Source organism: Geotrypetes seraphini, chromosome 1 (genome assembly GCF_902459505.1).
Source record: "Geotrypetes seraphini chromosome 1, aGeoSer1.1, whole genome shotgun sequence".
Lineage (NCBI taxonomy): Eukaryota > Metazoa > Chordata > Amphibia > Gymnophiona > Dermophiidae > Geotrypetes > Geotrypetes seraphini.
The window spans coordinates 88,657,030-88,673,671 of NC_047084.1; the positions used below are offsets into that span (position 1 = coordinate 88,657,030).

At 49.3% G+C, this 16,642-nt stretch overlaps 1 protein-coding gene across 2 annotated transcripts in view; it reads right to left on the minus strand.

The window, feature by feature from the left end:
• Nucleotides 1-15,757, minus strand: part of SMAD7 (SMAD family member 7) — an 81,921-nt gene extending 66,164 nt beyond the window's left edge. Inside the window, exons 1-2 of one of the 2 annotated variants that reach the window (XM_033934771.1) lie at nucleotides 14,466-15,757; nucleotides 12,787-12,840 (exon numbers count right to left, since the gene is read on the minus strand). In XM_033934771.1, coding sequence (XP_033790662.1) covers nucleotides 12,787-12,840; nucleotides 14,466-14,931 — 520 coding nt within the window. In that variant the 5' untranslated portion in view covers nucleotides 14,932-15,757. The remainder of the gene's footprint in view (nucleotides 1-12,786; nucleotides 12,841-14,465) is intronic. The other variant, XM_033934760.1, reaches the window with a different exon arrangement.
• Between the last annotated feature and the right edge of the window lie 885 nt (nucleotides 15,758-16,642).

A 16,642-nucleotide genomic window follows, 5' to 3' on the forward strand; every position in this document is an offset into this window, starting at 1 on the left:
GGGTTGCGGGGCTCAGGATGGCTGCTGCTTCTACTGCTTCGGGGCTTGAGGAAGGAAGGGGGGTTCGCGGCTCAGAACCGCTGCCGCTTCAGGGGATGGGTTTTTTTTTCAGTGGTGATTTTTTTTTTACCAGTTGGTTGAGAGTGCCGGTTAACTGAGTAGCGGATAACTGAGATTCTACTCCAATGTGGAAACTGCTTTGATTGTAACCACAGAAGTCCCTTTCCCTTTATAGAAATAATGTTGCGCACCAACTTTTTAGCGGCGCCTAATTTTTGGAATCTCAGTTAACTGCTACTCAGCTAACCGGCACTCTCAACCAACTGGTAAAAAAAAACCACCACTGGAAAAAAAAACCCATCCCCCATAGAGCACATTCACACGTTTGCACCTTCCTTGGAATAAGTGTAACATTTGTGACCTTCTGGGGCTGATTCTGAGTGCTCACTTCATAAAGATACATAAGTGTGTTGCCTTTACAAAATAGATGCTTTTTTAGACATTCAACATAAGTGCAGCTAGGTACTAATTAGTTGGGGGGGGGGGGGAAAGCAGGCTGGAAAAGTATCAGGGCCAACCTTAGGAGTGGAAAGGGAACTAAGAATAAAACCCAAATACAGCCTTTATAATTTGGTGTAAGTTGGGGAGAGGGGTGTAAATATAGGTGACGGGATAATCGCGCGCCAGACGCCAGCGTGCTGACAATCCAGTGCAAGACAGAAGCACATGGGGGAAAAAATAATTTTTAAAGAGCTCCGACTGGGGGTTTGGGGTGGCAACCCCCCCACTTTATTGGTTAGCGTTCGCGCTGCCGTTGCTGGGAGGGTGTGGGAGGTAAAACCCCCACACATTATAGAGATAACAGAACTTTTCCCGAAAAAATCGGAAAAAGTTCCATTTTCGCTATAATGGAGGTTTCCAACCCCCCGAACTCCCCTCCAACAGCAGCGCTAACACTAACCAATAAAGTGGGGGGTTTGCCACCCCAAATTGTCAGCGCGCTGGCGTCTTGCGCGCCACTATGAACCGTAAATATAAATAAGCCCCTACTTACATCCTTTTAAAATCCCCCCCCCCCCGTAAAATTCCCCTTTTTAAAATTCCCTGGTATAAAAGGCACTAAAAATTACACTTGCAAGGGGCATGTGCAGTTTGTGAACACAATTTAATTGAATGAGCCAATTAGCACTGATACTTGGGATCTTAACAAGCAATTATTGGTGATAATTGGAATTAAATAAAATTTACGCGCAATTTTTTTTAGGCGCAAGGTCCGCACATAAATTTTACGCGCGGTTCCAAAAAGAGGGTGTGGCCACGTGCAGACCAGACACATTCCCGCAACTTACACATGCAGCTATAGAATAAGGAAGGGCCCATGCCTAATTTAGGGGCGTTGATTTAAAACACATTTCAGTTGGTGTAATGGCCACGTCTAAACGTAGGCGTGGTTCCCGGCACCAAGCGCTATTCTATAAATGACGCCTAACTTTGAGCATCGTTTATAGAATAGCAATAAATGCCATTTTTTTTTTTCTAAACAGATATTTTAGACACCATTTATAGAATCTAGTCCTTAAAGTGTCTGAATTATGTGTTGCACGTGGGATCTCTTAGAGAGAGGAGGAGATAGTGGATGCTGCGGATGGGCCACTTGGCCTTTATCCGCCATCATGTTTTTAATAAGTTCAAGTTTTGGTAGGAAGAAGGTACTGCATATTTAATTCATACTTTTTATTTTTCAGGTATCTGCAACGCCCACTGATTTTTCATATTTATGATACAACTTTTGTTGACTCAGTGGTTAGAACTACAGCCTCAGTACCCTGGGGTTGTGGGTTCAAATCCCATGCTGCTCCTTGTGACCCTGGGCAAGTCACGATTGGCGCAGGTACATTACATAAGAGTGTGAGCCCATCGGGACAGACAGGGAAAAAAGCTTGAGTACCTGAATGTAAGCCACTTAAGCAATAAATGGTATATAAATACTAAAATAAAATAAACTGGTTATAATTTCCCAAAGTTTCCATTGTTAGCATGATTTCCCTGGTTCTCACCTAGTTTCCCAAGATAAACACATTAAATAACAATGTACAATGTGGCTTGAAACCTTAAGGATACAGCAGGAAACACAAATGACTGGGAACAAAAGAAAGTACTGGAAAGACGAGGGGGACACAAATCCCTCCCCCCCAACCCCACTCCCTCTTTTCTTTGCTAGTCTGTTTGGTGCCCCATCTGGAACTTTTTTTTTTTTCCCTTTTAAACTAAAACCTCCTTTTTTGTTGACTAACCAGTTGTTTTTGAGTTTCCGATTGGCAGCATTAATCACTTCCTATTGGCCGATCTAAAGAGTTTTTCCTTTTGAACAGCACATTCATGTTTTGCGGCTTCTCTGTTTACACACGTTTTGCTACCTTATGTCAACACTTCCTAATGAGTAAATATATCGCTCCGCTAACGAAGTGTAGCACACAGGTCATCGCACAGAACTTTTGGGATGCTGAAGTCCTTCTCACAGATTCAACCTGAGGTCTAATCAGAAAACCAAGGGTCTTTATAAGCCTCTCCCCTCACCTAGAGTTTTATTCCACCCCCACCCCCTTGCCAATGCCTTTTTCCACCAAGGACAGGCTAATTATTACACCTTAATCTTGTCATCTGAAAATCTGCCAGTTCTATGACTTTAAGGAAATGAGAGACCAGTAGGGCTTTTGGAGTGTTTTGATCTCAGCACAGAGCAAGCTACTGATTTCACAACCCAAAATGTAGGCATGCAATTATCTGTCACCTCTGGTTATAATGCACAGAAAATATGCATAACCCAGAACCCAAGAGCATTTCCCAACAAAGTGGTAAGGAAACAGACAAAGTTTCAAAAATCTCATGTTCTGGGAATTCAAGGCATTTAGAAACAGCAAACTCGCTAAGAAAGGCTGCTCTAAGGGTTTTCTAGGATGCTGGGAGCGCTCCCGAAACTCAGACATTCAAATTCTGCCCCTATATTGACTCTCTATAGGATCCTATCTCTTTAATTCCCTTCCCCTCCCCCTCACAGCAACTAGTATAAAGCTGGATCCTCTCTCTACCCTCTCCTGTCACAATATGCATATAATTAACCCACTTGGAGAAATTGCCCCCTCTCCCTCTGGAAACTTCAGACAAGCTCATTTACTACAAATTAATCCCCCTCCCCCCTCTCTTTATGAAGCCATGTCAGGATTTTTTATCGCCAGCTGCCAGAATTCTATGAGCGTCAGAGGCAATACTGCTGCGGCTTCGTAAAACTGAGGGGAGGGGGAGTTTGGACTCAGACATTCCAGCCCAGTTTTAGAAGAAATATCTGCTGTATATTTATTTGTTTTCCACTGCATTTTATGGTACCCATGTCGTAAATCCCATACTGGCAAAATAAATCCATGCACCTCCACCATCTCTCAGGAGAAATCAATCTAAGGAGGCACTTAAGGTGGTGGGTTTCAGATACGATTCACGATGCACCACTCTAGCAGGAGACGGGTCAAAAGCGCGCGAGGACAAAGGCGAGCCGACAACCCAGCGCAGACAACCTAACGCAGGGCTTGATCGCGCCGAAGAAAACCCGTATTTTAAAGGGTTCTGATGGGGGGTGTGGGGGGACCCCCCCACTCTACTTAATAGGGATCGCGCTGCCTCACGCTGCCATGTTGGGGGGGTGTAACCCCCACATTATACTGAAAACTTAACTTTTTCCCTAAAAAACAGGGAAAAAGTTAAGTTTCCAGTATAATGAGGGGGGTTACAACCCCCCAAACCCCCCCCCACAACGCCAGCGCGATCTCTATTAAGTAAAGTGCACGAGGCCTCTTTTTGTCCTTAAAAAACACGTTTATTAATCTCGAATGGTCTGCCACTATAGTTATCCTGTTTGTATTGCACTTTAGTTTCTTTTGAGATCAGATAATTTGCAAAATTACAAAGATCCTTTAGAAGACCATAAATAGGAACTGGTTAGTGTATAAAGCACAGTTACTTACCGTAACAGGTGTTATCCAGGGACAGCAGGCAGATATTCTTTACGCATGGGTGACGTCACCGACGGAGCCCACGGTACGGACCTTTTTACTAGAAAGTTCTAGTTGGCCGCACCGCGCGTGCGCGAGTGCCTTCCCGCCCGACGGAGGAGTGCGTGGTCCCCAGTTAGTATAAGCCAGCTAAGAAGCCAACCCGGGGAGGAGGGTGGGACGTAAGAATATCTGCCTGCTGTCCCTGGATAACACCTGTTACGGTAAGTAACTGTGCTTTATCCCAGGACAAGCAGGCAGCATATTCTTTACGCATGGGTGACCTCCAAGCTAACAAAGAGGGAGGAGGGATGGTTGGCCATTAGGAAAATAAATTCTGAAGTACAGATTGGCCGAAGTGCCCATCCCGTCTGGAGAAAGCATCCAGACAGTAGTGAGTAGTGAATGTGTGAACTGAGGACCAGGTGGCCGCCTTGCAGATTTCCTCAATGGGTGTGGAACGGAGGAAAGCAACAGAAGCGGCCATAGCTCTTACCCTGTGGGCCGTGACAGCACCGTCTAGTGACAGACCGGCCCGAGCGTAACAGAACGCGATGCAAGCTGCAAGCCAGTTGGATAGCGTCCGTTTAGAGACCGGTCGACCCAAACGATTCGGGTCGAAGGTCAGGAAGAGCTGAGGGGACAAGCGGTGAGCCCTTGTACGATCGAGATAGTAAGCCAGGGCACGCTTGCAGTCAAGACTGTGCAATGCCTGTTCTCCGGGATGTGAATGAGGTTTCGGGAAGAACACAGGCAAAACAATGGACTGGTTGAGGTGAAAAGCTGAGACCACCTTTGGAAGGAATTTTGGATGGGTGCGCAGAACCACCTTGTCATGGTGAAAAATAGTGAACGGTGGATCGGCAACCAGTGCATGAAGCTCACTAACCCTCCTGGCAGAGGTGATGGCAATGAGGAAAAGAACCTTCCATGTCAGAAATTTGAGCGAAGTTGTGGCAAGTGGCTCAAAGGGAGGTTTCATGAGGGCAGACAAAACCACATTCAGGTCCCAGACGACCGGAGGAGGCTTCAGAGGTGGTTTGATGTTGAAGAGGCCCCTCATGAATCGGGAAACCAGAGGGTGAGCCGTGAGAGGTTTTCCTAGGACAGGCTCATGAAATGCCGTGATGGCACTGAGATGGACTCTGATTGAGGTAGACTTGAGGCCTGCGTTGGACAGGGAGAGTAAGTAGTCCAGAACAGTTTCCACCGCTAAGGAGGTGGGATTGTGATGATGGCGGAGGCACCAAGAGGAGAACCTGGTCCACTTCTGATGGTAAGATTGGAGGGTGGCCGGTTTCCTGGAGGCGTCCAAAATGAGACGGACAGGCTGAGACAGATTTCCTGAAGAGGTCAGCCCGAGAGAAACCAAGCTGTCAGGTGGAGGGAAGACAGATTGGGATGTAGTAGAGACTGATGTTGCTGTGTAAGTAGAGTAGGAAACACAGGCAGAGGAATGGGCTCCCTGGAGCTGAGTTGAAGTAGAAGGGAGAACCAGTGTTGACGAGGCCACCGGGGAGCTATGAGGATCATGGTGGCTCCGTCCCTGCGGAGTTTGGATAAAGTCCGCAACATCAGAGGTAGAGGAGGAAAGGCATAGAGGAACCGATCCGTCCAGTCGAGAAGGAATGCATCCGGGGCCAGACGATGAGGAGAGAAGAGTCTGGAGCAGAACTGGGGCAGCTGATGGTTGTGAGGAGCTGCGAATAGGTCCATCTGCGGAGTGCCCCAGCGAGCAAAGATGGAGTGGAGCGTGGGAGGATCCAAAGTCCACTCGTGAGGTTGAAGGACGCGGCTGAGATTGTCGGCCAGGGAGTTCTGTTCGCCCTGGATGTAGACCGCCTTGAGGAAGAGACTGCGGGCCGTGGCCCAGGTCCAGATACGAAGAGCCTCCTGACAAAGGAGGCGAGATCCTGTGCCGCCCTGTTTGTTTATGTAGTACATGGCGACTTGGTTGTCCGTGCACAGGAGCAGAACCTGAGGACAAAGAAGGTGCTGGAAGGCCTTGAGAGCATAGAACATGGCTCGTAGTTCTAGAAAATTGATGTGATGTCGACGCTCCTGTGGGGTCCAAAGACCCTGGGTGCGTAGGTCTCCCAGGTGAGCTCCCCATGCATAAGGGGAGGCATCCGTGGTGATGATCATGGAATGTGGGGGCAGATGCAACAGAAGGCCCCTGGAAAGGTTTGAGGAGTTCAACCACCATTGTAGAGATCGCTGAAGAGATGATGTCACAGAGATGGGATGAGAAAGAAGATTCGAGGTCTGTGACCACTGGTCGGCCAGAGTCCATTGAGGTGTCCTGAGGTGGAGTCGTGCTAAGGGAAGCACATGCACCGTTGATGCCATGTGTCCCAGGAGGACCATCATCTGTCGAGCTGGGATGGTGTGATGAAGAAGCACCTGATGACAGAGGTGGAGCAGAGTCCGTTGACGATCGGAGGGGAGGAATGCCCTCATTAGTGTGGTATCGAGAACTGCTCCGATGAACTGAAGGCGCTGTGTGGGAAGCAGATGCGACTTGGGGTAGTTGATCTCGAACCCCAGTAGATGGAGAAGAGAGATGGTATGTTGAGTGGCTTGTAGCACAAGAGGAGACGTAGGAGCTGTCACTAACCAATCGTCCAAGTAGGGAAACACTTGGAGGTTGTGAGACCTGAGGAAGGCCGCCGCCACAATGAGGCATTTGGTGAACACCCTGGGTGATGAAGCGAGGCCAAAAGGTAGCACCTTGTACTGATAATGGCGATGGTGCACCTGGAATCGCAGGTAGCGACGTGAAGTTGGATTGATTGGTATGTGAGTGTAGGCCTCTTTGAGGTCCAGGGAACATAGCCAGTCGTTGTGAGAGAGATGAGGGTAAAGCGTGGCAAGGGAGAGCATTCTGAACTTCTCCTTGACTAGACACTTGTTGAGGTCCCTGAGATCGAGAATGGGACGAAGGTCTCCTGTCTTTTTGGGTACCAGGAAGTAGCGGGAGTAGAATCCCTGACCCCTTTGATCTGGAGGTACTTCTTCGATGGCATTGAGAAGGAGGAGGGATTGAACCTCCCTCAGGAGGAGGGGGGTTTGAGTTGAGAGAGAAGCAGACTCGACGGGAGGATTGTCTGGCGGAAGAGTCTGGAAGTTGAGGGAGTAGCCGTGGCGGATGATGTTGAGGACCCACTGGTCCGATGTGATGACCTCCCAACGGCTGAAGAAAATGTGGAGCCTGCCTCCGATTGGCTGAGGAAGAGGCAATGAGGGTGGAAGACTGGCTAAGCCCTGGAGAGAGGAGTCAAAAGGGCTGAGAAGGTTTGGCAGGAGGAAGAGGCTTTGCAGGTTGATTAGGCTGGGCACGAGCCTGGGTGTGTTGGTGCTGGCGGGCCCGCCTAGGTTGCTGTGCAGGTGGGTTGAGCGGTCTGGCAGAGAACCGGCGTTGATATGATGTCTGCGGTCTATAAGGACGAGCAGGAGGAGTCTTTTTCTTTGGTTTAATGAGAGTATCCCATCTGGTCTCATGGGCGGAGAGCTTCTGAGTGGTGGTATCCAGGGACTCTCCGAATAGTTCATCTCCCAGACATGGGGCGTTGGCTAGACGGTCCTGATGGTTGACGTCTAGATCAGAGACCCTGAGCCAGGCCAGGCGGCGCATAGCCACAGCGATGGCAGATGCACGGGAGGAGAGCTCAAAGGAGTCATAGACAGAGCGCACCATGAACTTCCTCAGTTGAAGCAGGCTGGAGATGTGCTGCTGGAAAAGAGGGACCTTGTGCTCCGGCATGTATTTTTGCATGGAGGAGAGTTGCATTACCAGATGTTTCAGGTAGAAGGAAAAATGGAAGGAGTAGTTGTTTGCCCTATTGGCAAGCATGGCATTTTGGTAGAGCCGTTTGCCAAATTTGTCCATAGTTTTTCCTTCTCTGCCAGGAGGGGTGGAGGCATACACACTGGTGCCCTGAGTCTTTTTCAAGGTGGATTCTACCAGGAGAGACTCGTGGGGCAGTTGGGGTTTATCAAAACCTGGGATTGGTATGACCCTATAGAGACTGTCCAATGTACGGGGGGCCCCAGGGACAGTTAGCGGGTTCTCCCAATTTTTATAAAAAGTTTCCCGTAGGATATCGTGAACAGGTAACTTTAGGAACTCCTTGGGAGGTTGATCGAAATCCAGAGCCTCCAGGAAAGCTTGTGACTTTTTGGAGTCAGATTCCAATGGCAAAGACAAAGCCCCTGACAACTCCCTGAGAAATTTAGAGAAGGAAGATTGTTCAGGTTTGGAAGTGGTCTCGGGTGCGGAAGGCTCTTCGTCCGACGACGATGCATCCTCCTCGGTACCGGGGGGGGATTCTTCCCATAGGTCCGGGTCTCTGACATCGGTGGTTGCGTGTCGAGAGACCGGAGTGGACGGGTCGGCGTGGTGAGTCTTAGACAAAGACTTGCCTGAGCGTACCGAGACATTCCCTGGCGATGTAGACCTGTGTCTGTCCCGATCCCGGGAGGAACGGTGCCGGTCTGGGTCTTGGGAAGACCGGTGCCGGTCCGGGTCATGGGAAGACCGGTGTCCTGCTCGGTCCCGAGGAGGATCCGTCGTCGTTAAGGCGACTGGCTCGTGCGGTGCCGAGAGAATGGGCATGGAAGAGTCCATAGGTACCAATGGAGTGGATACCGGTTGGACGGTGCGGGGCTCGGGCCGGTCTGGTACCGAGAGCAGCGGTGCCAAGATAGATGGTAAGAGCTGCTGAAGTTGCTGGTGGAGTTGCTCTTGCAACTTGTCCTGGAGGATGGCCGCAATGCGGTCATCCAGGGGAGGCACCGGAACCACTTTTTTCTTTTTTGGTTCCTTGGGTGCCGCTCTACACTCCGGCGATGAGGGAGCCGATGACGAGGCACTCACCGATATCGGAGTGGAGCGTTTCTTGGCCCGGCGTGGAGCCGAGAGGACTGGTGCCGTCCCCGAGGTGGGAGGGCGCTCAAGGGTGGAAGGCTTCTTAGCCGGCTTACCTGGCGCCGGAGGCGCCGACGTCGTCTCAGGCGGCGTCGAAGTGGTCGGTGTCGATTTCGACGGTGCCGCAGATGAAGATGTCGAATCCATAGACGGGCCGGTGCCGAAAAGTAAATTCTGTTGGATTTGACGATTCTTCAACGTGCGCTTTTTAAGAGTGGCACAGCGGGTGCAGGAGTCCGCCCGATGCTCTGGTCCCAGACACTGCAAGCACCAATTGTGTGGGTCAGTGAGGGAGATCGGGCGTGCACACCGCTGGCACTTCTTAAAGCCTGGTTGCGGGGGCATGAATGGAAACACGGCCTCCGCAAAATCAAACCCCGAGGCCTGGATCGTGGCAATAGGCCCCGCCGGGGTAGGAACGAAAAAATAAAACAAAAGAAAGGTTTTTTTTTTTTTTTTTGGAATTGGGAAGAAAAAAGTACCCGAAGGTGAAAAACCGAAAAAAATAACGCGAGCGGGAAGGCAAAAGGAGGATTTCAACTCTGTTGAAAAAACACACATCTTCTTCGCTCCGCGGAAATGAAGAAACTGGGGACCACGCACTCCTCCGTCGGGCGGGAAGGCACTCGCGCACGCGCGGTGCGGCCAACTAGAACTTTCTAGTAAAAAGGTCCGTACCGTGGGCTCCGTCGGTGACGTCACCCATGCGTAAAGAATATGCTGCCTGCTTGTCCTGGGATAATAACAGTTGCGACTGGTGCCAGCACACAGGTGTCATAGTGTTTCTGGGGTCTGGCTTGTTGTGCTCCTTTAAAAGCTGCTTACATGAGCATCACGCAGCAAAAATAGCCTAACGCAGGATGCGCTGAAGAGCTCCACAGTTAGTTTTGGCATTTGTGTGCACTAACACTGGGTGTCAGGTCAAAAGCGCGCCGGGACAAAGGCGCACCCAGACAATTGAGCGCAGCGCGCGCCGCCGCACCGCTCTAAATTACTGTTTTTAGCGCTCCGATGGGGGTGTGTGGGGGGGAACCCCCCCACTTTACTTAATAGAGATCGCGCTGCGTTGTGGGGGCGTTATGGGGGGTTGTAACCCCCCACATTTTACTGAAAACTTCACTTTTTCCCTGTTTTTAGGGAAAAAGTTCAATTTACAGTAAAATGTGGAGGGTTACAACCCCCCAAACCCCCATAACGCCGGCGCGATGTCTATTAAGTAAACTGGGGGGGGTTCCCCAACAAAACCCCCGTCGGAGCCCCTAAAAACTGTAATTTAGAGCGGCGGCGCGCGCTGCGCTCAATTGTTGGCGCGCGCTTTTGTCTTTCGCGCCGTTGTCTATGAACCCTAACACTGTGTGGTGATAAAATTTTTGCAATTAGATTTTATTTTTTTGAGGGGGCTTGTCAGGCGGAGAGTAGGCGTGTTCCTACTGCTAACCAGTTAGCACACATTAACACCGCCACAAACGCCACATTAACGCCATTACCGCCACAAACGCTCTCGCAGTACATCTGACTGCACACCATTACAGCCACTATAAAAACGGCCATAGTGCGAGGAAAAGACACACATAAGGTCATGCTAAGGCCAATTCCTACCACAGCTTAGTAAAAAGGGACCGTGTGGCGCCCGCGGTTAGAGCTACAGCCCCCCCTGAGGTTGTGGGTTCAAATCCCACGCTGCTCCTTGTGACCCTGAGCCAAGTCACTTAGGCCCAAATTCTGTAACCAGCGCCTAAAGTTAGGCACCTATTTCAGCAGCGCCCAACTAGATAGGCGCCCATCTAAACTGAACAACAAGCTCAATTAAGCTTTTAAATCAGCACTAATTGAAACATAGGCGCCTATCAAGAAGAGCGGGATTTTGTAACACGGTGCCTCTAAAAATTTAGGCGGCCTTCAAAAAAATAGGCGCTGTGCATATTAGGCGTGGGCGTGGCTGCGCGTTAGGCGCCTTGTTACAGAATCGCTGCTCTTAAGCGTGCTTAAGCGCTCGCACGGGCGCCTAACTTTTAGTTGTGCCTAGAGCTGGCCTATTTACTGGGCGCCCCCCAAAATAGGTGCCGCTCAGCGTGATTCACTAAACGGCACCCAATTGTGCTTGCATCGCGCTGAACGGCGCCTATATCTGCGCCTAACTTTTGGGCACTTTTTATAGAATTTGCCCCTTAATTCCTCTCCCCTCCCCCCCCATTGCCCCAGAGTGTTAGCCCACCAGGACAGAAAGGGAAAAATACTTGAGAACCTGAACGTAAACCCCTTAGGCTATAAATAAAAAAATAAAAATAATATTGTACAAACCTCTTTGAAGTTCTGCAGCTTTTTTATTTTATCTAGGGAGGGAGGGAAGGGAATCAACTATAAGGGTGTCAGGTCAAAAGCGCGCCGGGACAAAGGCGCGCCCAGACAATTGAACGCAGCGCGCGCCGCAGCGCCGCTCTAAATTACTGTTTTTAACGCTCCGACGGGGGGGGTGTGGGGGGAACCCCCCCACTTTACTTAATAGACATCGCGCCGCGTTGTGGGGGCGTTGTGGGGGGAGTGGGGGGTTGTAACCCCCCACATTTTACTGAAAACTGAACTTTTTCCCTGTTTTTAGGGAAAAAGTTCCGTTTACAGTAAAATGTGGAGGGTTACAACCCCCCAAACCCCCCATAACGCCGGCACGATGTCTATTAAGTAAACTGGGGGGGGGTTCCCCAACAAAACCCCCCGTCGGAGCCCCTAAAAACTGTAATTTAGAGCGGCGCACGCTGTGCTCAATTGTCGGCGCGCGCTTTTGTCTTTCGCGCCATTGTCTATGAACCAACTATAAGCCTCCTTAGAAACCGGAATTTGGACTGCTACAACTTTCACGTTTCTATTCTTTGAACGTACAACGTTCTGGACTAATTTACGGCTTTGCGTGCTATCGAGCCATTCTCTTCCAAACGGGACTTCTGCTACAATCCCCACTCGCAGCTCAATTAATCTTCCCAGAGAATGAAAGAGAGAGAGAGAGATGCGAGGCCGTTCAGCCCCGTCATGCTCCTCCTCCCTGGCATTATCCATATTTCTGATTTGCTTCTACCTCTCCCTCTCCATCAGCACCAGCCGGTCCTATTTGCTACCAACTATGGGGTTTTTTTTTTTCATAACTGTAATGAAACTGGTACCAACTCCAAACTGGCATCCTGCCTGTCAATTACAAGCAACAGGCATGCAGAGGCTCGTGTTTTATTAAAAAAAAAAATACATGGCAAAATGTCATAAATTTCAGGAAAGCATCTCATACATTGAGATGTCAGCTTGTCTTGAGCATATGGCAGATTTATATTGTAATCATTCAACCTATACAGTTCTACATAATTCAGCTTGTCTTCATAGCCTGTAGTCCTTAAGCTGGTTTGAAATACTATCTAGCTTTAGTTACTTAATTAGGAAAATATTGCTCCAACATTTATATTTCCAAAATGCTCTACAGGCTTTAACTTGACTTAGAATTCTTTTCAAATTTATTGTGGGAGAGGGTATTACTTGCAGCTCCTTTTACCTATCAGATGTTTTGTATACCTACTTGAAATTCTAAACACTGAAGCCCATTAAACACACATATATATATTTTTTTATAAATCCAATAGCCAAACCTTGAAAAAAAACTCAGTAGAGAATAGACAGAAAGAAAATTAAGTTGCAATAAATCAAGATAACAGCAGCACCAGGGATGAAACTGGAAAAGTCCCTGCATGCACTTTCTTTTCTAAGACATCAGTCCACTTTCCACAACATTTTGTATGTTATATAGAAATATATATATATACACACACATATACTCACCAGTCTGTTTGAGAAAATCCATTGGATATCTGGAGTAGGGAGGAGGGGGAGACTCTGGAATTAAGAAAAAAAGCAGAGAGAGAAAATAAAGGCAGAGCCATGAGAAAAAAAAGATAGAAACTTATGATAACAGTGGCATTCTTTTAGCAAAAACTGTTTGTCTTAGCTCTGGGGGTTGGAGGCAGGGCAGCTAGGCGGTGATTGCCGTGATATTTAGCAGTGAGATAAACAAAAGGGGCCGGCTGGCGCCAGTCTCCCAGCTATCTGCTGCCCTGGCTGTCTGATCAGGGCCTCCTTGGCTCAGCTGAAACACTCCAGCTCTGGAAATCACCAACTGATCCAGACTGCCTGATAATCCATGCTAGCTGGCTGCACGCGCACACACACACTCACACACACTCTCAAGGCACAAAGCACGTTTAACATGGCACAGAAAATGGGGGAAAATAATCCCGACTCTTCGATTAAAGTATGTTTCTATTCTGCACCCCACCAAAAGCAAACCCCTAACCCCTTTGTAAGCACTCAAGAAATCTACAAGGCTGGGGGGGGGGTTCAAATCCCTACCATATACTTGAAAGTGTTATATGCCATACAAGAAAATGAGGGGGAGGGGGGAAATCCCGACTCTTCGATTAAAATATGTTTTGTATTCTTCACCCCCAGCAAAACCCTAACTCCTTTGCAAGCACTCAAGAAATCTACAAGGCTGGGGGGGAGGTTCAAATCCCTACCATATACTTGAAAGTGTTATATGCCATACAAGAAAATGAGGGGGAGGGGGGAAATCCCGACTCTTCGATTAAAATATGTTTTGTATTCTTCACCCCACCAAAAGCAAAACCCTAACTCCTTTGCAAGCACTCAAGAAATCTACAAGGCTGGAGGGGGGTGGGGGTTCAAATCCCTACCATATACTTGAAATGCCATACAAGAAAAATCCCTACTGTTCGATTAAATTATGTTTCTATTCTACACCCCACCAAAAGCAAAACCCTAACCCCTTTGCAAGCACTCAAGAAATCTACAAGGCTGGGGGGGGGGGTTCAAATCCCTACTGTTCGATTAAATTATGTTTCTACACCCCACCAAAAGCAAAACCCTAACCCCTTTGCAAGCACTTAATATTTCAAGAAATCTTCAAGGCCGGGGGGGGGGTCAAATCCCTACCATATACTTGACAGTTAGTGTTATATGCCATACAAGAAAATGAGGGAGAAAGAGATATCATATCAATAGAAACTTACTTAAATGCTGGAAAAGATGGGAGTTTAATACAAATTGCATTCTTTCACACTTAGATCTTGCTAGGATTTGGGCTATCATGCAGGCATTTATTTGTCCATAAAGCACATTCACCCATGCCAAAATGTACCAATCCCGATTTGCCCCCTAGACTACAAGTCGCCAGAACACGCGAGTTCAAAGTCAGCATTTTGAGCATCTAGGAAAGGTGCAGCCCTGCCACCCAACACTTTTTTTTTTTTAAGCCACCAGAGAGTTTTCACAACAACAAAAACCCATGCAGAACCTCCTCCCCCATTAATGCCCCCATTAATGCAAGACCACAATCGATACCGTTTGCCATTGAATTAAATATTGGTTCATGCACTGGGACTTCCGAGTCCGCCAGAACGGCTCCGGCTCCTGTTTTTTTTTTTTTTTTGCCTAGTGCATACCTAGTTCGCAGAGCCTGCTGAGGTGGTGGGGGTTGCAGCAGACCAGCTCGGGGCTGGTTTTCCCGTACGATTCACAGCAACACAGCCTCTTGACTTCCGAGGAATGCCTGAGATCCGGCCACCGGAACACTTTACAGAGCAGCAGGGGCAGCGCGTAGGGCTGCTGGCCCAGCTTGGAGTCCGCTTTGCCGGGCAGCAGCAGGCAGGAGGTGCGGGCGCCCCCCCTGGACTCCACCGCTTGCAGGAGCACCTCCAGCTGCTTCTCTTTCAGCTTCTTGAGCACCGAGTGGGTCAGGGCCTTCAGCTCGGCCTCCGAGCCGAGGTTGGCCCTGGCGATCTTCGCCGCTTTGCCCATGCAGCAGTGGCCGGCGCCATGCGCCCGAGGGTCCGCCTCGCCGTCGCCGTCGCCGGGCGCGCGGCTCCGCCAGAGTCGCCGGACGAGCACCGATCGTTTGGTCCTGAACATGCGGGACGAGAGGACGCTTTCCCGGCTACCAAACGCGCATGACGTCCGCAAATCATGAAGGATCCGGGAGCCGAGTCCAGGCGAGCGCCAACAGCCTGAAATAGCGTGCACGACGAGGTTGTGGTCGGGGCAGCCAAAGCGGTCAGTAGCATACGCCAGTCTCAGGGCTGAGGACGCTCCAAAAGCCACAAAAATCTCTAGTTTTCCTGCCCCCCCCCCCTCTCGGCAAACGCTTTTTCCCCTCCCCAAAACGAGATCAGAAGGCTGGAAGAAATGGATGCATACGGCGCCCCAAACTGTAAAGCATAGTCGGCTCTGGGCTCCTTCTGTCCAAAGCGGGTTTCAAGCCGGGGCTTCTTTTCTCTTCCGCTGATAAATCCTTACTCTGGACCATTCCACAGCTCGTGGAGGATAAGGCACGCGACGACCCTCGTAGTTATCTCCTCAGGATCAGCAAGCGTCCAAGAAAGAGTCCCACCAAAGGACTGTCCCTTGGGGGGTGGGGGGGTCCTGGCGAAGGAAAAATTGTGTGAAGTCAAGATTTAATTAAAAAAAAAAAAAAAGAACTGGATTCAGAAATAAAGAAAAGTTAAGTTAAAAATAAAAATTCGGCACCAAGGTAAACCAGAAAAGCATCCAGAACTTTTGCATCCCTTTCAAACCCAGGTCGCTCTGCCTTCTTTCTTAGTTTTAATCCACACAAAATCCTTGATCCGGCTTCTAGGACGAACCAAAAAAAAAAAAAGAAAAACTACCGTCTTTCCTTCCTCGGAGGGGACAAAAAAAAAAAAAGCTTTAATGTTCCCGATGTGAGAAGGGGGGCTGTTGTACTTCCAGAGGCAATAAAAAAATGAATGCTGAAAAAGATCAGCAGACGGCAGGGTGGGAGGGAGTGAAAAAAAAAAAAAAAAAAGTGTAACTTGTAAGTTCCACTTCCAGGGTCCAATTAAAAGAGAGAAGGAAGAAATAAAAAAAAGAGAGGGGGGTGGGTGGAGATGGCTGGATTAAGAAGCAAGAGACGAGCCTTCAATGACTAGAGCTGAAATTGTCACCAGAGACTGTACCGCCAGCGCTCGCTCTTTCTCCTCGGTAGAATGCTTCATCCCCCTCCCCCCTCGTCCTTTCTCGTCCTCGGTCTCCCAAATCCCCCCCCCCCCCACCAAAAAAAAAAAAAAAAAAAAATACCAAACACAATCCAAACTTTAAAAAGCCAAAGTAGGGACCGGCGAAGGCTCCCGCTGAGATAGTCCTTAGAGAGACGAGCGAGGGGTACCGGGGTTATATCCTCCTTTGCTTTGCGTTTGCCCTTTTCTTTTCTTTTTTCTTCAAGACGCGCGGGGGGCTCGCGCCTGCCTCTCGCGCCGCACTCTCCACGCGCAGAGAGAGGCGGTCGCCGTACGTGATCTCCAGGAGAGAGGAAAGAGAGAGAGCGCTGCAAAAGTGCGGTGCCTGCTACCTAGCGCTCGAGACTCCCTCCTCCCCCCTCCTTTCTCTTCCCTCCCCGCCGCTGGCTCCGGCTCTGCGTTCTCAGCTCCTTCTCAGTGGCTCCAGTGCGCAATGGCGCGCCCCGTCACGTGGGCGTCTAGACACCCTGTCGCTTTAAAAAAAAAAAAAAAGTGTGTTGCGCAAACAACAGATCGGGTTTCTTAAAAGCTCTTTTTTTTTTTTATTCCTGGAGTCTGTTAGGAACTAGTGGTGAGGAGGGCTGAGT